General features: G+C 49.4%; 1 protein-coding gene across 1 annotated transcript; it reads left to right on the top strand.

The window, feature by feature from the left end:
- Nucleotides 1-4580: 4580 nt before the first annotated feature.
- Nucleotides 4581-15244, top strand: CCDC116 (coiled-coil domain containing 116). Its single transcript, XM_051973281.1, has 4 exons — nucleotides 4581-5609; nucleotides 8975-9571; nucleotides 9816-11363; nucleotides 13701-15244. Exons 1-4 carry the CDS (start codon nucleotides 4809-4811, stop codon nucleotides 15189-15191), a joined length of 4437 nt encoding a protein of 1478 aa, XP_051829241.1. The 5' UTR covers nucleotides 4581-4808; the 3' UTR covers nucleotides 15192-15244.
- Nucleotides 15245-20070: the final 4826 nt, after the last annotated feature.

The raw sequence follows: 20070 nt of genomic DNA on the forward strand, positions 1-20070 counted from the left end.
AAGATACAAAAGCCTAATTAAGAAAATAAACCCTTAAAAATTAGAACTGGGGGAGGGGAAGCTAATTACGCCATGAGACATGGCAAAAAAAATTTTTTTTGATCAAAAAATAGAAGAAAATGTGAAATATCTCATTGGAAAAACAACTGATCTGGAAAATAGATTGAGGAGAAAAAATTTAAGAATTAGTGTAATTTGGCAAAAATTGCCGGGGAAATTGGAAATTAGTAAGGCAGAAACTAGGCATTGACCTACACCTAACATCCTATACAAAGATGAGGTCAAAATGGATTTATGATCTAGACATAAAGGGTGATATTATAAGCAAATTAGAATATAGGAGAGTTTACTTTTCAGATCTGAGAGGAAAGCATTTGTGTCCAAAGAAGAACTAGAGATCATTATTGATCATAAAATAATTTTGATTATATTGTTAAAAAGTTTCGTACAAACAAAACTAATGCAGACAAGATTAGAAGGGAAGCAATAAATTGGGGAAACATTTTTACATTCAAAGGTTCTGATAAAGGCCTCATTTCTAAAATATATACAGAATTGACTCAAATTTATAATAGTTCAAGCCATTCTCCAACTGATAAATGGTCAAAGGATATGAACAGACAATTTTCAGATGAAGAAATTGAAACTATTTGTAGTCATATGAAAAGGTGCTCCAAATCACTCTTGATTAGAGAAATGCAAATTAAGACAACTCTGAGATACCACTACACACCTGTCAGATTGGCTAAGATGACAGGAAAAAATAATGATGAATGTTGGAAGGGATGTGGGAAAACTGGGACACTGATACATTGTTGCTGGAACTGTAGGGATCCAACCATTCTGGAGAGCAATTTGAAACTATGCGCAAAAAGTATCAAACACCAATATTTTTACTTGGGCTAATATCCCAAAGAGATCTTAAAGGAGGGAAAGGGACCTACATGTGCAAAAATATTTGTGGCAACCCTTTTTGTGATGGCAAGAAACTGGAAGCTGAATGAATGCCCATCAGCTGGAGAATGGCTGAGTAAATTGTGGTATATGAATGTTATGGAATATTATTATTCTGTAAGAAACGATGACCAGCTTGATTTCAGAAAGGCCTAAAAAGACTTATATGAACTGATGCTGAGTGAAGTGAGAAGAACCAGGAGATCATTGTATATGGCAACAGCAAGATTATACTATGATCGATTCTTTTTTTTTAATTTTTTAATAACTTTTTATTGATAGAACGCATGCCAGGGTAATTTTTTACAGCATTATCCCTTGCATTCACTTCTGTTCCGAGTTTTCCCCTCCCTCCCTCCACCCCTTCCCCCAGATGGCAAGAGTCCTTTACATGTTGAATGGGTTGCAGTATATCCTAGATACAATATATGTTTGCAGAACCTAACAGTTCTCTTGTTGCACAGGGAGAATTGAATTCAGAAGGTATAAATAACCCGGGAGGAAAAACATAAATGCAAGCAGTTTATATTCATTTCCAGTGTTCTTTCTCTGGGTGTAGCTGCTTCTGTCCATCTTTGATCAATTAAGGCTCTCTTTATCGAAGAGATCCACTTCCATCAGAATACATCCTCAAACAGTATCGTTGTTGAGGTATATAATGATCTCCTGGTTCTGCTCATTTCACTCAGCATATGATCGATTCTAATGGATGTGGCTCTTCAACAATGAGGCGATTCAGACCAGTTCCAATAGACTTGTGATAAAGAGAGCCATCTGCATCCAGACATAAGACTGTAGGGACTGAGTGTGGATCACAAACATAGTGTTTTCACCTCTTTTATGGTTGTTAGCTAGCATTTTATTTTCTTATTTTTTGATCTGATTTTTCTTGTGCAGCAGATAATTGTGGAAATATATATAAAAGAATTGCACATGTTTAACCTATATTGGATTATTACTTGCCATCTAGGGAAGAAAGAAAATTCTATACGGGGGGAATAGAGAGAAAAAAATTCAGAATACAAAGTTTTGCAAAGGTGAATGTTGAAAATTATCTGTGTATATGTTTTGAAAAAAAGGGGGTTTTTTTTGCTTTCTTTTTTTAAAATTATAGCTTTTTATTTACAAAGCATATGCATGGGTAATTTTTCAAAACTGACCCTTCCAAAACCTTCTGTTTCAAATTTTCCTTCCTTCTCCCTACTCCCTCCCCTAGATGAAAATAAAAAGTTTTAATAAAACAACAAAAAAAATCAGTGTAATTGAAATTTATGATTTAAAAAGGAGTGTGAATGTCATGTTTTAAAAAATTATGAAGAAAAATTGTCCTGATAGCATAGTTCCAGAAAATAAAACAGAAATTAGAAGAATCCATGGCTTACCACCCGAAAGACATCCCCAAATGAAAATTCCCAGAAATATTATAGCCAAATTCCAGAGCTCCCAGGAGAATATATTACAAACAAGAAATTCAAATATCATGGAGCATGGGATAACACAAGATTTAACAACTTCTACATTAGGATCAGAGGTTTTGGAATGTGATTCTGGAGAGCAAAGGTGCTGGATAACCAAAAATCATCTACCTAGCAAAACTGAATATAATCTTTCAGGAAATAAAATAAACATTCAATAAAATAGAGAACTTTCAAGGATTTCTGATTAAAAAAAAAAAAAACAGAACTAGGGGGCAGCTAGGTATCTCAGTGGATAGAGCACCAGGCCCTGAAGTCAGGACCACCTGAGTTCAAATCAGGTCTCAGACATTTAACACTTCCTGGCTGTGTGACTCTGGGCAAGTCACTTAACCTCAACTGATTCAGGGTGGGGGAAACAGTAACTAGCAGTAACAATCTATTTGTTGAAACAGAATCATAAATTGATTTGGGATGCTTTGCTCCTATTACATACATTGTTCACCTAGATATCTTAAGTTTATCTTAGGGAATATCACTGTCAGGGAATATCACTCAGGGAAGATGGTGAGTCAATGCTTTGAACTGCATGTAGCACTTATAGACAGCAAGACTCAAGCAACACCTGAACAGGATGCTTCCTGTACAAGGACTTATTCAATATTGGCCCTCTACATGGAATCACTGATTGGAGAAATGCAAATTAAAGTAATTCTGAGATACCATCTCACACTTAACAGATTGGCTAATATGACAGAAAAGGAAAATGACAAATGTTGGCGATGTGGGAAAATGGAGATACTAATGCAATGTTGATGGCTTTGCGAACCGATTCAACCAATCTATGGAGCAATTTGGAAGTATTTCCAAAGGGCTATAAAACCCTTCATATCCTTTGAACCTAGCAATACCACTACTGAGTCTGTATTCCAAAGAGATAAAAAACAAAAAGGAAAAAGGGTTATATGTACAAAAACTTTTATAGCAGCTTTTTTTTTATGATGGCAAAGAATTGGATATTAAGGAGATGGGATAAATTGATGAATAATGGAACAAGTTGTTGTATATGATTGTTTTGAAATACTACTGTGCTATAAGAAATGATGATTAGGATGCTCTCAGAAAAACCTAGAAAGATTTGCATGAACTGATCCAAAGTGAGATGAGCAGAACCAGGAGAGCATTGTATAAAGTAATTGCAATAGCGGATGATGTTGTGAATGAATTAGCTACTCTTGGTGATAATGATCCAAGACAATTCTGAAGGATTTATGTTTAAAAAATGCTCTCCCATCTCTAGAGAAAGAATTGAATGAGTCTGAATGTAAATCAAGAACTTTTTTGTTTCTTGGGTTTCTTTGTTTGTTTGTTTGCGTTTTATTTTACAATGTGACTAACATGGAAATATGCTTTGTATGATTGTATATGAATAAATTATACCAAAATACTTTTCTGGGAGCGAAAGAATTCGGAACTCGAAAAAATTTATAAAACGAATATTGTATGTAATTGGGGGAAATAAACTATCAAATTAAAAAAGAAATGATGAGCAAGATGCTCTCAGAAAAAACCTTGAAAGATCGACACCAACTCTTGCGGAGTGAAAAGAGCAGAACCAAGAAAACCCCGCGGAGTCTCGTGCACAGACTGGAGGAGAGAGGTGGTCGGTCAATATTAACATGGAAATGTTTTCCATGACCATCCCGAAGCGTTAAGTTCCTCTCCGGATTCCCCATTAATTAATTAGCATTACAGAAGTCACACGATGTGAATCTCCAGCACTCCTTCCGTAGCCAGTCCCTGTGCCCGAGGAGCTTAGATTCATTCTTAGGGGGAAGATAACCGGGAAGGCTAACGGGAGCCAGATCCAGAGGATTTTTCAGGTCCCCGGCCCTGACTACAAAGCCCAGTCCCTGCCCCCAAGGGGCTGAGGCTGGAAGCCGTTTGCCTTGGGGTCTTGGCCCAGTCAGCCCCGGAATTGACGAAGAAATCAACTAAGCTGCTCTCGGGGTCCGGGGACAGACCTCGCGGCCCCGTTCCAAGGCTGGGGCCCCGGGTTCGGTCTTGCGCAATAATGTCTCGCTGTCCTTTGTCCGCTGGGAGAGTGGAGACCAATGGGGCGCGGCTCCGAACGCCCTCACCCAATGGGGCGGCAGCTTCCGAAGGAGCGGACGTTCATTGTGCGGCGCGCAGGTGGTGGAACTTGCGGGCCAAGGCTGCTGGCGCTCGCTGCGGAGGTCTCAGAACCTCTGCAGGCTGTGCGGGAGCGGGGCGAGGCGAGCGCGAAGAGTGGGAAGGGAGCCGGGCTAGCCGGCCCAGCCGAGCCGGAGCCGCTGCCCCCCGCAGAGCTGCCGCAGCCGAGCACCGAGGCGTTTGGCCAGCGAGAGCTGGAGACCGAGCTGCAGCCCGAGAAGGTCGGCCCGGGAGCCCAGACCGGAGATGGAGGGCGAGCTGAGCTCGAGCCAGGAAAGCCCTGGGGTCCACACACCGCAAGGCTCCATCACCCAGTCGTCATGGACTTCCCAAGTGGAGGGCTCGCCCGCCACCTCTCTGCTCCAGTCCGCGCGCGGTTCGGAGACTCTCCGAAGCTCCATCCTCGACCTGTACTCGCGGGGCTCCGAAATGAGGACCTCCAAGGACTCTGTGATCGCTCCGCGGGGCTCCGAGCCGTGGACTCCGCGGGGCACCGAGCAGTGGACTCCGCGGGACTCCGAGCCGTGGACTCCGCGGGGCTCCGAGCAGTGGACCCCGCGGGGCTCCTCCTACAAGCGAAGCTCAGTGGACTGGGGTGCCCAGCGATCCTCGGTCACCACCTTGCGCTCCTCCGAGGCTCGCGAGTCGCGGTCCTCCGAAGCTCGCGAGTCGCAGACCTCCTTCGGCCAAACCACCACTATGACTGGAGGCGAGCAGCCCTCGCAGAGCTCCAGTGGCCAGGGCTCAGGGACCTCCATCCGTCGGGTCTCGCAGAGCCTCCTCACCACGGAGGCCCAGACTTCCCTGAGCCAGAGCTCAGTCAGGACCTCCCTCCCTCTGGGCTCCCAGAGCAACGTCGTGATCCAGGACGCCGAGACTTCCATCCCTCAGACCTCCGAGACCGACAATATCGCTCAGACTCTGGAGACCCAGGCGTCCCGCAGCAGCGAGGGCTTGGGCCCCGTCTACTACAAGAGCTCTGGGGGCGGTCACCGTCACCACTCAGGTTACTTGGCGGACGATGAAGGCACCCTGAAGCATTCGAAGGTAAGAGGCGCTGGGCTCTTCCTGGAAAACTGCCCTTCACTTTGCAGCAGCAGAGACCCGGCCTTCAGCTTCCCCCGACACAACCTTCCCCACCATACTGGGAACCCGATCTCAACCGATCCCCGATGCTGTAGGTTCTTAGCTCTTCCTCCCCCAGCGGGCCCAGGACCTCAGTTTCCAATCCTCTCCCCGCTCACACCTTCTACAGGAATCCTTGCTTCTTTATTCTCCTCCCCATGCCTTCTGGAGGACCAGGGCACCCAAGAGCTCCGGGATAAGAGGCTTCCCCCTCCCTATCCAGGGATCCCACACCCTTCTAGGCTCACATTGTACACTTCAGTAGAGTTCCAGGTCTTGGGGCATACTCCCACGTGAGCCCGGCCCACCAACCCCCACTCCACCTAACTCCATAAGACTGGCCAGCCTGGATTCCCTACAGGCCTCAGTGCCTCAGGTTCCACATCTGACCACCACACTCTACACTCATTCTCTTTCCTCTTCCAAAAGAGCCCTGACCTTCCTTCCCACTCTGGGAATCCCTTCGATTTAATTTGGCAGCATTCCCTCATCAGCAGCCTGCCCCTTAATGTGGCCCCATGCTGGGACCAGGAAGCCTGAATTTGGGCTTTTAAAGCCAAGCAGCCCCTTCTGAAAACTAGCCCATTTCCCCCAAAGCCAGCCCTCTTGGGAAGAGTAGCTGAGGTTCAGGAAAATCCCCTTAGACTTGGTGTCAGGAAACCTGGATTAGAATTTCACTTCTTTGGGCCACTCACTGCCTGGGACCAGAGGGGTGTCCGGTCATCTTTCTGACCATTTAAGGAAAGGACCACTGTCAGCTCTTTGTCTCAGGGCCATAGGGGAGAAACGATCATTAAGCTGGATAAAGAGCACATAGGAAGCCATCCTCCCTCTTGATCTTGGAGTCACTAATACATAAGGTAGCTGTGTGACCCTGCGAAAGTCACTGGACCTTTCACTGCTTAAGTCTATGAATCCCTCAAGACACAAAGAAGATGCAAAGAAGTTGTCCTGGTCTGTATTGAAGTTTCTCCAATAGGAGCTCCCTGATTCAATGCAATTATATAGCCCAGCTGTGTGGGGAGGGATAGGGGGTGATGTTGCTATCCAAGGTCCTGGGAATACAATAACAAAAAAAAAAAAAAAAAAAAAAAAATGAAAGTTCCTGCCTTAAGAAACTTACAATCCATCAAATGAAGTAAAAAATGTCAAGTCCTATATGAGAAATGCCATTTAAAAAGGCAACAACCCAGTAGCTACAGTGATGACTAGAATTCAATTAAACCTGGTTTAAACATCTGCTAAGTGCTTGGTCTTGGGGATGTAAAGACAAACATAAAAAGCATTAATTGTCCTCAAGAACCTTACATTCTTCCAGGGGATACAAACAGGTCAACAGGCCAATCAATTCTGTTTAAACATTTATTGCCTACTGTGGGATGGTATAAACTGGGAAGACCTGGGTTCAAGTCTCACCTCAACTCATAACTGGGAGACCCTATGTGACACTTAACCCTGTCTAAGATGATAGCCTGTAGAGAAGCTACAACCTGCAACTTAAATTTGTGGTGGGAATTTCCTCACCTGGGAGCTTCCTATTCCAAGGAAATCCTAGGTCTTTGGCCCATCCCTGCTTGTGCTGGCCCTTGTGCTGGGCGAATTGGAAAAAACGGCCTCTATCCTTGACAAGCTCCCCTTTCATTATAATGTGGCTTGCAAAAGCACTTTGGAGTTCCTTCACTGGACCTGCTTCCCTGAGCCGATGGTTCTCCCAAGCCTTGCAAGGATGAAGATTTGAAGTCAGGGAGACCCTTTGGAAAGACAGACCTCAGGATGCTAAATGGGGGGGTGGTGGAAAGAAGGCTCCTCACAGTGTTGAGTGGTCACCATCGTTGGAGGGGAAATGTTCATCAAAGAGGGTCCAAGAAGTATGGAAGCTCTGGGGGCCTTGCTGGACTCGGGTGATGGTGTATTGCCCTAGAAATTAGGGAGTTCCTCTCCCCATTACCAAGAAGTAGCATGGGTCCCCACCCATCGCTCTCCAGATCTAGGATCCTGGAAGGATCTTTCTAGTGTGCCTATGGATGGGACAGTGCATGTGTGGAATCGGCACATGGTTCATGTACTTGCCCCAACACCCAGCCAGACTTCCTTCTTCAAAATCTAAAATAGCTCCTTAGGTGCTGCTGATTTTTTCCCTTTGGGGTTAGAAGTGGACGTAGGCATCCCCACATGGGCAGTGTTTTGTTCTGAGCTTCATCACAGAAGAGAATGAAAGTATTCTGGATTCTGGAGAACCCACTGGAAACTTAACTTCTGTCCAAGTATCCCAATACCCCAGGACGCCAGAGGTTTCCAAGATTTAGCCTTTGGCCCAATGGTAGCACCATGCCTGGAATGTAGTAGGCAATTGAATCCTTCCTGCCTTTTCCTTTCTTCCTCCTTCTCTTCTTTTCCTTTCTTTCCTCCCTTTTCCCTTCCCTTTCCTCCTTTCTTTTTCTTCCTTTCTCCCTCTTTCTTCCTTCCTTCCCTTTCTCCTTTTATTCTTCCTTCATCCCTCACTCCCTTCTTTCCTTCCCCTCCTTCCTTCCTTTCATCCTCCCCTCCCTTTCTTCCTTTTCCTTCCCTTTTATTCCTTCCTTCATCCCTCACTCCTTTCTTTCCTCTTTTCTCTTCTTTCCTTTTTATTCCTTCCTTCATTCCTCCTGTCTTTCCTCTTTCCTTCTTTTCTTTCCCTTTCTTTCCTTCCCTTCCTTCTTTTATTGCTTTCTTCATCCCTCAATCCTTTCTTCTCTTCTTTCCTTCCTTCCCCTCCTCCTTTTTTCTTTCATCCTCTCCTTCCTTTCGTCCTTCCTATCCCCAACATCAAGCAAGGTGCCTGCCACATAGAAAGCATTTAATACATGGCCGGGGAAACATTGAATGTTTCATTCTGCTAGAACGTAAGCTTCCTGAGGAGAAGGCGAGGTTTGCTTCAGGCCTTGTGGTGGAGTGCCTGCTGGGGAAACTTCCTTAAATAAAACAGCTCAGCAACATTTCATCTCAGAGAGTTGCCAGAAATGGAGTGCTGAAGGGCCCAAAGGTTCCCTAGTGCAGGATAAGAACTCTGGGGGGCTTCTTTCTACCCCGGAGAGCACCCTCCTCAGTACCACCCTAGCTGCTCATTAACTACCCTCGATTTTTTTTTTCAGGCACACAAGAGGCCAGTTTTCGTTCATAACTATCCTCGTTGCTTTTAGTTTCAGGCACACAAGAGGCCGGTTTTCGCTCGTAACTATCCTCGTTGCTTTTAGTTTCAGGCACACAAGAGGCCGGTTTTCGTTCGTAACTATTCTCGTTGCTTTTAGTTTCAGGTACACAAGAGGCCGGCGTTTGCCAATATGGGACCCGTGGGCAGAGTGCATGGTTTTCTGCGGCCCCCCTGTCCATTATACGTTCCCATGCCTCCCCGGGCCCACGGCCACAAGAAGCCCCCCAAGTCAGAACCCTTCTCTGAATTCTTGGACTTCCTGGCCACGGGCCCCATCCTAGACAGCCTCCAGGTAGTGATGGATGAGGCAACCAAGAAAATGACCCAGATGCACACAGAGACTGGTCTGCCCCTGTTCGACGTGGATAAGGGCCCCAGTCGGAAGGCGAGGGAGCAGAGGGATGCCATAGAAGTCGCTCGGAGACTCCGGAGGGGCCGCCCTCGCCTGTATGCTGCCTTCCCTAACAATTACCCATCAAGCTCCAGTTCCGAATCCAACTTCTACTACGGCAGAGATGAGTGCAAGGGGCACTCTCACGGCCATGGCCGAGGTCCCCTGGGCGGAATCTTCATGAATCCTCCGTGGCTGCACACCAAGGTCTCCCGCTTTCAGCCGCGGAATCCTCTGGCCCACCTCCCACCCATCCCAGAGAAGTTTCAGATAGAAAAAAATTTGAAGCACGTTTTTCGGAAGGTACCGTTTGGCAGCGGCCCCGGTGGGGGGACTCGGGGGATTGACTCTGGGAGGAAGCTGGACAGAGCTCAGGCTCCTGCTCCCCCCTCCCAACCCAGATCAGATCAGAACAAGAGGCGAGAAGGTCCTTGCTCAAATCCCAGACATCATGGGGTCTATAGGCTGGGGCTTAACTAGGGATGACCTGGGAGGAGGGGAGCTGGAAGCCGAGTTGGGCCTCAACCTTTTCCTCCTTCCCTTGCAGAAAGGGAAAAACCCCGTGACTTCTCGCAGAGAGGACTTCTTCTTCTGGAAGAAGTCTTTGGACCCAGTGGACATGGTCTGGTCCAAAGAACAGAGGCTGGAGTGGCTGTCCAAGCTCCTGGAACCCGTCCGAAAAAAGTCTTCCGAGATGCCCAGCCTGCTGGAGATCTTCAACGCTTTGGACAAAGTCAGCAGGACCAAGATTGGGGAGCCCCCGCGAGCCACAAGCAGCACGGCCTGGAAGCCCTGCCCAGCGCATATGCCCTGCACGCCCCGGATGCCCTGCACGCCCCGGATGCCCTGCACAGTCCACATGGCCAGCCAGATTCGGATGCCCTGCTCGTCCCGGATGGTCAACTCAGCCTGGATGCCCTGCATGCCCCAGATGGCCAGCCCGCCCGGGATGCCCGGCCCGACCAGGATCTCCTGCTCGACCCAGATGCCCCCCCCAACCCAGAGATCCTGCTCGACCCAGATACCCAGCCCACCCCAGAGATCCTGCTCGACCCAGATACCCAGCCCACCCCAGAGATCCTGCTCGACCCAGATGCCCAGCCCACCTGAGATAGATTGCTCGACCCAGATGCCCAGCCTGCCCCAAATGCCCAGCCTGACCCAGATGCCCAGCCCACCCCGGGTACCCAGCCCGCCCCGGGTGTCCAGCCCATTGCAGATACCCAGCCCAGTCCGATTGCCCAGTCCATCTTCCATTCCCAGTCCTCCGTCACTCCCCTGCCTGGCCAACAAGTCCTCCCAGACAGAATGGGCCTACTTCAAAAGGTCCAGTTCCCTGAAGCCCATCCCCGTGAGCCGGAGCAGCGTCATGGAAAAGGGCATGCAGACGGAGACCCGGGCCTCCAAGGACAAGCCCAGCTGCATGGAGCAGGAGCTGGACTTCATCAAGGAGGAGCTGGAGAGGGAGCTCCTGGAGCTGCTGCTGGGCTCCCTGAACCCGAAGTCGTCGTCGTCCTCCTCCTCCTCCTCGCTGAAGGCGCCCGCCTACGACTGCGCCAAGGAGCCCTTCCACACGCTGGACTTCCTGGCCGAGCACCAGCTCTTCCCGGCCCTGCAGGACGTGGTGAGCCAGGCCGTGGTCCGGCTGAGCCTGGCCCGGCGCAGGAACGGCGTCCCGCTCTTCCCCGCGCTGCAGCGCTACTTCAGCCAGGCCCGGCAGCAGTGCCAGCAGCAGCAGCAGCAGCAGCCGCTGCCGCAGGAGGAGGAGGAGGAGGAGGAGGAGGAGAAGGCGGCCAGCCCCACGAACCCCAAGCGCTGGGAGCACGTCACCCACAAGTCCGTCTGGTACCTCCCCGAGGTCACCATCAAGGAGGAGGCCAAACCGATCATCACCCAGCCCTTCAACACCAAGGAGAAGCGGGCCCTGTTGTCCGTGACCATGCCCATACACAGCGCCACCTCGGCCCGGATGCAGCGGGAAAAGGCCCAGGCCGAAGCCAGGGCCCTGGCAGAGGCCAAGGCCCATGCCCAGGAGGTCAGATCCCTGTCTCACATCAAAGCCAGAGTCCGAAGAGACTCCGAGAGTATGAGAAAGGTATCCTAGCCTGCCCAGGCTTAGGAGGCTGGAGGGGGGGGAGGAAGGAACGGCCTGCCCCCTCCCCCCGGCTCCAGCCTTCCCTCCCCCTCCCCACCATGGGCAGGATGCCCCCCACCCTCCCCCTCTCTCCTTTCTCCTGCTGCTCCCCAATCCTCCCGTGGGGCTCCTTTGCTGTGTCCAGGCCAGTCGCTGAGGGGAGGAGGGCAGGGTCCTGGAGTCCCCTAGGCCGCAGCCCTCCCTCTCCTCCCCACTCACAACTCCTACAAGGAGGACTAGAATCCATCCGGCCTTGAAGGGGGGGGTGGCGGTGGGAGGCCATGCCCCACCGCCTTCACAAACACCAATAAAGGTTTTCTTGGTTTTTTTAAAAAGCAACTTTTTTTTAAAAAATTGTAATCTTTTAAAGATTTCCATTCCAGGCTCCAGGCCCTGAGGTCTGTGACTGGCCCATCCCCTGGGTCCCTCTCCCCCCTCCCCAGCTGACTTGGAGCCAAGGCCATCGGGGCTTCTGGGTGGGGAGAGGTGATGGAAGTATTTATCGAGGCAAATGATTCTAGTGAATGCTCCCTGGAGCAGCCCTGACGTTCAGGTGGGACTCAACGGGGAGCTGTACCCCTAGAAAGCTCCTTGGGCTCTCCTTAGGCATGTTCCCTTCCTCGGACAAAGGGAAGGAGTCTTGGGCCCCTTGGGGAGATGAGTCAAGCTGCTCTCTGTCCAGTCTCTCGGGAGAAATGGAGCTGGGGGGGCGGCGGGAGTGAAAGCAGGGCTTCTCTCCTGAGGGCATTGAAAACGCCCTTTTAAGGGCATCGAGTACTTCTCCCCGCAAAGGGCGCAGAAATGTAGAGAGCAGATATCCTGATGTTCTAAAACCTTCTGGCCCCAAACCAGTCCTCCTAACACACTTACTAGGCTCTGGACTTGGGTCTGCAAGAGGTCAGAGCGCACAAGTGGTTGCCCCTTGGGCCATGTTCTGTGTGTGAAGAGTGGGGATGTGACCTGGGGCTATTGGCGCTGTCCAGCATAGCAGGAGTGATTGGTGTGACACCTAGAATCTATATAACAGTGTTTGGAGTGAAGGGTCTAGAGAAAGGGACTTTGGGGTTTGGCTGTGATTGCTCCTGGGAGTGCTGTCCTGGGAGTCTCAAAAATTGGAAGGCTGTGTGTTCTAACGCCCCCAGCAAGGACTTCACATTCTCTACCTCTAAACAAGGAGAGGAAGGAGGAAAGGAGGGAAGGAAGGAAGGAAGGAAAAGGGAGCTAGGAAAGAAGGAAAGAAGAGGGAAGGAAGAAAGGAAAGAAGGAAGAAGAGGGAGGGAAGGAGAGAAGGAAAGGAGAAGTAGAAAGGAAGGAACAGAAGAAGAGAGGGAAAGGAGGAGGGAAGGAGGGAGAGTGGGGGAGGAAGAAAAAGGAAAGGAAGGAAGGAGGAAGAGGGAAGGAGGTAGGAATAGAAGGGAAGGAGGGAGAGAAGAAGAAAAGGAAAAGGGAAGAAATGAAGGGAAGAAGGAAGGAAGAAAGGGAGGGAAAGAAGGAAGGAGGGATAAAAGGAGGGGAGGGGAGAAAGGAAAAAGAGAATTTATTAATCATCTACTATGTTCTATGTGCCAGGTACTATGCTAAACACTTTATAAAGATCTCATTTGATGTTGCAACGCTGGGAGGTGGGTGCTATTAGGATGCTAGAGGCAGCCCATGTCACATTGAAAGTTTTCATTGTTAGCCTTAGTGGGCCTCTCTGCACCTCTCCCTACGGCTCCTGGTTCTGTCCTCTGGGGTCAAGGAGAACAGGCCTGGTCCTTTCTCCACTTACTTGAAGACAACTACCCCACCCCAGTCTTCTCCAAGGTAAATATCCAGGGTTACTCCCATCAGCGCGCCCGTGGCGTGAACGCAAGACCTTTACCTGCCCCGTTTGTCCCCTCTGCGTGTTCTCTAGGTGATCACTCTCCCCACTAAAATGGGGCTCCCAGAATTGAGTGAAGGGCATGAAAGGGATGGTGTGATGGATGTGTTGGGCTGACAGGTGGTGAGTGCGACAGGAGCAATGGGCACGCAGCAGCAGTGACTGCAGGGAGTGGCGCCATGTGCGTCTCTTGGGAGTGGGTAGGCTTGATAAGAGCGCGACGGTCTGGCAGTGCTGGGTGAGACGATAAGGATGGGCACGGCAGGAGTGCCGGGGTGGGGGGGTCAGGAGCAAGCTAGGTGCTGAGCACTTGCGCCAGACCTCATTTGATGGTGGATATAATGGGTATGGCAGCAGTGGTTGTGACTGGCACCTGGCTGGTGTGGTCTCCCTGGCATAATAGCTCTCCTTTTCCCTCCTGGGCTGCTGCCTAGGCCAGGTACCAGAAGTTGAGCAAAACCCTCAAGAAGCTGCCCCCTGAAATCTCTCCCAAGTCCCACAAGTCCCTCATGTCTCACTTCTCACTCCTCAACCCCAAGAAGGAGTATATGATTCAGTTCCTCATGGACCAAGCCATTAAACTTCTCCTCTACAAGTACAACTACGAGAAGACCCTGGCGGAGAGGCTCGGCTTCATCTCCTTCTCCGTGGCCGACACCCTCATGGACCTCATCATCGGCTTCAAGAAAGTCAAGGGCCCAAGTATACACCTCAATTCCCAGATCAACTGGCCCTGCGTGCTGGACAAGCTGGAGGCAGCTGAGCGGGCTTCTCTCCTGGAACCCCTCAAGAAGAAAACTGGCATCCCAGGTGTCAGTGTCAGCCCCAGCGCCGGTGCTGGCACCGGCACTGGCACCACCACCACCACCTCCTCCTCGTCCAGCCGCCATTCTTCTCGGCTGTCCCCCAAGTCTTCCCCCAAACCCTTTCTCAGCCGGTACTCACCGCTCTCGCAGAGGACCTCGTCCCCCTTACGGAGGGTCTCGTCCCCCTTTCGGAGGGCCTCGCCCCCTTCGCGGAGGGCCTCGCCCCCCTCGCGGAGGGCCTCGCCCCGCTCTTCCAGGCCCTCCATGGTGCCAGATAGCTCCCACAGGATGTCCTTTCCCACCACGAGCGTGTCGTCCTACCTTCCGGTTTCCGAGAGCCAAAGTCGGGAGTCCAAGATTTTGTCCAAAGAACTCTCGGTGGATTACTCCAGAAGAACATCATCCAAAGTCTCCAGGCCCTCCGAAACGACAGGGACTTACTTTGAGGACCATGATGAAGAAGAATATGAAGCAGCGGATGAGTATGAGGAGGGGGTTGAGTATGAGGAGGGAGATGAGTATGAGAGTGTTGAACAAGAGAGAGGTGAGGAAGAGAGTCAAGAATATGAAGAAAAGGAGGCTGAAGAGGAGGAGGAGGAGGAGGAGGGTGAAGAATATGAGGGTGAAGAATATGAGGGTGAAGAGTATGAGGGTGAAGAATATGAGGGTGAAGATTATCAGGTGGTGTATGATCAGGTATACGATCAGGTATACGACCAGGTATACGATCAGGTATACGATGAGGAATACGAGGGTGAGGAGGAAGAACACAAGGTCGTCGAGGAGGAGGAGGAGCATGAGCAAGAGGAGGAGGAGCATGAGCAAGAGGAGGAACATGAAGTGGAGCAAGAGGATGAGGAGGAGGAGGAGGAGGAGGAGGAAGAGGAAGAGGAGGAAGAAGAAGAGGAGCATGAGGAAGAGGAAGAAACTATAGATAAGGTGTATGACTTTGAGGTTGAAAGTAAACCTGAGGGCGTGGGGGACTTTGAGGATTTTGATTTCCTGTATATGCAAAATGGGGAGGATGTTGAACAGGAAAACAGTATAGTGTTCAAGGACATCTATCAGACCTCTGAGGATACTGAGCGGGAAAGGGCCTACGAGCAGGAAATGGCCTAGAAGTCTCTGCCAGCTCTCCTTGCCCCATCCCACTGTTCCTAATAAAGTTATTTTAGGTTACTCCCCTGCTCCTCACTTGGTCGGAGACCACTCTGGGACCTTGGGAAAAGTGTCAGGTGTGGGAGTCAAACAAGCATTAAGTGCTCTCTACTGCATTGCACACAGGGATTGGGTTTTTAATGGTCCATGCCTTCAAGGTGGTTCCATTTTAGGGGGACAGATAATGCATGAACATTAAGCTCTTGCTGTGTGCTAGGTATTGGGGATCCCAAAAACTCATTAAGACAACCTGTGTTAGGATCAGAGCTCTCTCAGTACCTGTGGGACATGGCGGGCACATCCCTTTCCCCCTGTAAGCTTCAGTCTCCCCCTCTGGATTGCTTCCTCCCACATCTGGGCCCTTCCAAGTGGGCTGGCTTGGTGGGGAGGGGGAAGGGGGTCTGCAGCGCAGATGGATGGAAGTAGAGAGCAAAGCTGAGTTCATTTCTGTCTCACGCTGTGTGACACTAGACAGGTCACTTACCTTGCTGAGTTTTCCTCTGCCAACTGGGGATAAAGCCCATCTCCCAGGGTGCTTGTAAGGAGGGAGTGAGGATACCTGGAGCATGCTTTGTCAGCTTGCAGTGTTGCCAAGCATTTTTGCTACTAAGGCCGGGCCTCCAAAAGCCGGGGCTCAGGGAACAGGCAGAAGATGGCCAAGCATAGAAGGCTCAGAAAACTACTCGGGCCTTCACCCACTTAGCCAGCAGTTAGCCCACTCTGTGCTAGGCGCTGTCCAAAGTGCTGGGCATCCAAGTACCGGAGGGCGCAGTGCGCTCACCCATCGGAGGGAGAAGGGGAACAAGGTAGGACGCAGAGAAGAAATCCCAGAGTATGGAACCAGGTGGAAAATCAGAAGCCCGAACTTCGGGCTCTCAAGGGGAAGCTGAGTAGTGACAGAGGGAGCGAGGGTGATGGGGGGAGTCCCAAGGAAGGCGGGATCTTGCAGGACCTGGAAGTTTTCCCCATAATGATCTTCCTGGGGCCTGGGTGAGAAGTCCAAGTCCCCACATGTGGAGACTCATCCTGAACACAGTAGAGCATGGCCTGAGCCTGATTCTGATCCCGGCAGCGGCCTCCGGGAGAGCACCCCCCATCATTTGGGCAGACCGCAGTCTCGTCCACCACAGTCCTGCTTTCTGACAAGCCGCCGTCCATGTTTCCTCCTCTCTAAAGTGAAGGGGCCTCCCTGATCTACCATTAAGCTTCAGGGCCTGGGTCCTGTGTCGGCCCTGGGAGGAGTCCCAGCTGTGACTGAGACATGTCTTACTCTACTGCCACTCAGCCCCTTAGTCCCTGCTATGGAGAGCCCCCCTTAATCCTCCACATCCAAGTTGCCTTCATCCAAAGCCTGTCTTCACCTTTGCAGCATCTCCTCCTGCTACTTTCAAGCCCTCACACTATAGCAAAAGCTGCCAGGGCCTGCCTCCCATCGCTCCCCACTGCCATACATCTTCCATTGGGCCATTAAAGCTCGGTTCTGACCGGGTGGCTCTTACTCATACTCCAGTGGCTGCCCTGCGGTTCTGATTGGCCTTCAAAGTCCTCCCCGACTTAGCCCTCTCCCCCCTTTCCAGTCTTCTCCAAACCTTATTTCCAGGCATGTGATCAATCCAGTGACAGTGACCTCAAGGCTATCCTGTAAACACGAGCATCTCTCAGCTCTCTGACCTTGCCTGGAACCCTTTCCTTACTCTGCTCCAACTATCGATGCCCTTGGCTTCCTCTAAGTCCCAACAGGGAGCTTTCCCAAGCCCTCAATTCCAGTGCCTTCCCTCAGTTCATGATTTCCTATTTATTGGCTATTGACAGATTTGTACGTTTGTTTGCCTGGGGTCTCAACTGGTGGATCATAAGCTCCTTGAGGGCAGTTCTGCCTTTTGCTTCCTTTTGTATCCAAAGTGTCTAGATGATGTTCGGCACACAGTAGGCACTTGATAAATGTTTCCTGAATGAATTTCTCTAACAGGGTTTCTGGGCTCATCACATGGCCAGCTTGCCCCCTGCCCCCACAAACGAAGGGTATTTCCTGTTCCTCCCAAATTCTTCCCCTCAAAATGGCAAATATTGCTATCTTCCCAAAAGCAGGAAGTAGGGAGTCACTCCCCAAGGTACCCCTGGATCTGTCTTCCCTTCTACAACCCAAAGTTCTTAAGGGTCAAACTAAAAAAGCATGACTCCATCTTGGGCCACGATCCAGCAGCATCTGCCCAACTAACCCATTGGGCCAATTTAGGTGTCCCCTGCCCCCTACCCACCCCCAGGATCAATTTTCCGAGGAGTAAGGCCACAGATGGAGACTAGGGAACCCACCCAGAAGAGGAGAGACCACAATCTCCCCCTGAAAAGGGCTGAAACTCTTAAGTGCATTGAGGTCAGACAACCGAGCACTTAAGGCTAATTATCAATTGGACAATACTCTATGGGCATATGCTTGGAAAATGGCCCTTCCCACTATTCTGTGCAGGCTCGATAATACAGAGAATTGTAGGAGGGACTGGGGGCAGAGTAAGACTAGCCAGAGTCACTTTGGCTGCAGATAAGGGAGAAGGAAGGTCATGGAGATTGTGTCCATCCAATTCACTCCTACCCCTAAAGACCAAGAATAAAGACCAAGGACTTTTGCTTATCCTGACTCTGGCTGATTCTAAGTTATCCAGGGTGCTAACTCGGTCTTCACATCCCTCTTCAAGTTTCTGCCCACAATCCTTTTCTTCAGCACTAACTTGCTGCTGATAGATCAAAAAGTAACTGGGCAGCCTGGAAGGAGGCTCAAGAGAGTTGTGAGATGAGGCCCTGTGTAATGGGGCTGCTTCAAGTCAGAGGCACTTTTGGACTTATCTGTTGGGTTCCATTGCCAAAGAAGAACATGGGGAAGCTGGATCACCTAACAGATAGGTTTTCCTCCCTTCATTGTTCTCTCTTAGGAAATTCTACTGGGGAGGCGGAGTCAAGATGGTGGAATGAGAAGTATCTTTTACCCAACTCAGCCAACACACAGTACACTGCAACAATCTAGAAAAAGCATTGGACTTAATTCTGATCCAGAAAGCCAGGAAAAAGTCACAGCAAGCCATTTTTCCAGCCAAGAGCACCAAAAGACGACAAACTTGAGAGGTCGGTGGACACTGGGGTGGGGATTGTCCAGCAGCCCACCAGCTGCAACCAGGACATTCCAGAAACAGAAGCAGGAAGGGAGCTGAAAGATACCATCAAAATGGGAATCCCCAGAGCAAAGAGAGATCCTGAGGCCCTCTTTACTACCATTGATGTTGGCTCATTACTCAGTACATGATCAGAGATCTAGAGTGAAGAGGAACAGTTGTGAGAGAACATGAAGTCTAGCCAAGGACTGAGCAAGGCTGTGTGTGGTCCTGAGCCCAGGAGTGGTTCCAACGCGTGATTCCAAACCCAGGGAAAACTAACTACAGAACCTTCTCCTGGACTAGCCAATGAGCTTACACCAAAACTCAAATACAGACCCAAATCTGCATCAGGGATTCAAAAAGATCAGACTGGGAGTGGACAGACCTTCCCCACAGAGCACACAATTTTGTAAGCACTGAAAAGTTTCAGGATTGAAGACTGAGTTGTGAAAGCAGTAACGGGACAAAAAAAAAGTCAAAAGCTACATTTTCCTCAGAAATGAAAAAAGATCAACTTTAACATAAAGTCCAAAGTCAAGAAATAGACTGGAAAAAATGAACAAATAAAAAAATCTGAAAATAATGTGCTACTGTGGTGACAGGGAAGCTCAAGAGACAGTTTACTGAAGACAATGATTTGAAAACATCTACAAGCAAATCCTCAAAGAAAAAGGCAGACACAAGTCCAAGACGAATTCCAAGAGGAACCAAAAAGTTGTTTCCTTTTTTTAAGAGCAAAGAAATTATTTTAAAAACTATCTGCAGAGGAAAAATTGGGGAGTGACATGAAAGTTCTTAAAGTTATGAAAAGAGAATAGCTTCATCAAAGAGTCGCAAAACCTACATAAAGAAAGCAACTCTTTGAAAATTAGAATTGACCAAATGACTTTGAGATTCAAGAAATTATAAAAAGCAAAGTCAAAAGACTGAAAAAAATTAAAAGGAAATGCAAAATCTCTCATAGAAAAAAGAACTGACCAAAAATAGATCAAGGAAAGATAAGTTAGTCATTATTGGACTTTTTAAAAGTCATAAACAAAAAAGAACTTAGTTTATGAAGGAAAACTACCCAAGTTGCTAAGAAAATAAGCAGTCAAAAAGAAACAATCTGAGTATCACGGGTCCACGATCACGACTGCCCAAGATCTAGCAAAATTCTAGGTAGAGCACCAGAGTAGATCTGGGACATCCTGCACAAGATTTATGGGAGGACATGGACAAAAGGAGCATGGGAGGAGAAGACAGTGAATGAACTGAGATCAGCACCAACAGAGGAAAAGCATCATCAGAGAGATCCACAAATCCACTGTGCAGAGGTCATTTCATTTGAAGAGAAAGCTGCTTTTCCTGGTCTTTCCCCCACTCCTCCCCACCCCCCATGTCTCAATCCGGCTCACCACCATACATACATACACACACACACACACACACACACACACACACACCAGGTTCTCAGTTGCCTTGACTATTCAGTGGTTTGGAACAGGGGGCCCTAGCCTTGCCCTCATAGGTCTCTGTCATAGATTCTGTCTCCTCTACCTAGCTTGGCGCTATGGATTACTCTCTGACCAGTAGAGATTCTAGCCCTGGATGCTTGTGGAGAAATGAGCTCCTAGTCAAGTCAGAGAGGGCTCCAATCTGTGAACTCTCGCCTTCCTCTACCTTCCAGAACTTCCTAGAGAGAGTTGGTTCTT

The sequence above is a fragment of the Antechinus flavipes genome, chromosome 1, assembly GCF_016432865.1.
Source record: "Antechinus flavipes isolate AdamAnt ecotype Samford, QLD, Australia chromosome 1, AdamAnt_v2, whole genome shotgun sequence".
In the NCBI taxonomy this organism is placed as follows: domain Eukaryota; kingdom Metazoa; phylum Chordata; class Mammalia; order Dasyuromorphia; family Dasyuridae; genus Antechinus; species Antechinus flavipes.

Excerpts from the sequence above, each read along its gene's own strand:
- CCDC116 (XM_051973281.1), top strand. The coding sequence starts at position 4,809 with ATGGAGGGCGAGCTGAGCTCGAGCCAGGAAAGCCCTGGGGTCCACACA. Across the intron at positions 5,610-8,974 it reads GCACCCTGAAGCATTCGAAG|TTTCAGGTACACAAGAGGCC; the intron begins GTAAGAGGCGCT and ends CGTTGCTTTTAG. Across the intron at positions 11,364-13,700 it reads ACTCCGAGAGTATGAGAAAG|GCCAGGTACCAGAAGTTGAG; the intron begins GTATCCTAGCCT and ends GCTGCTGCCTAG.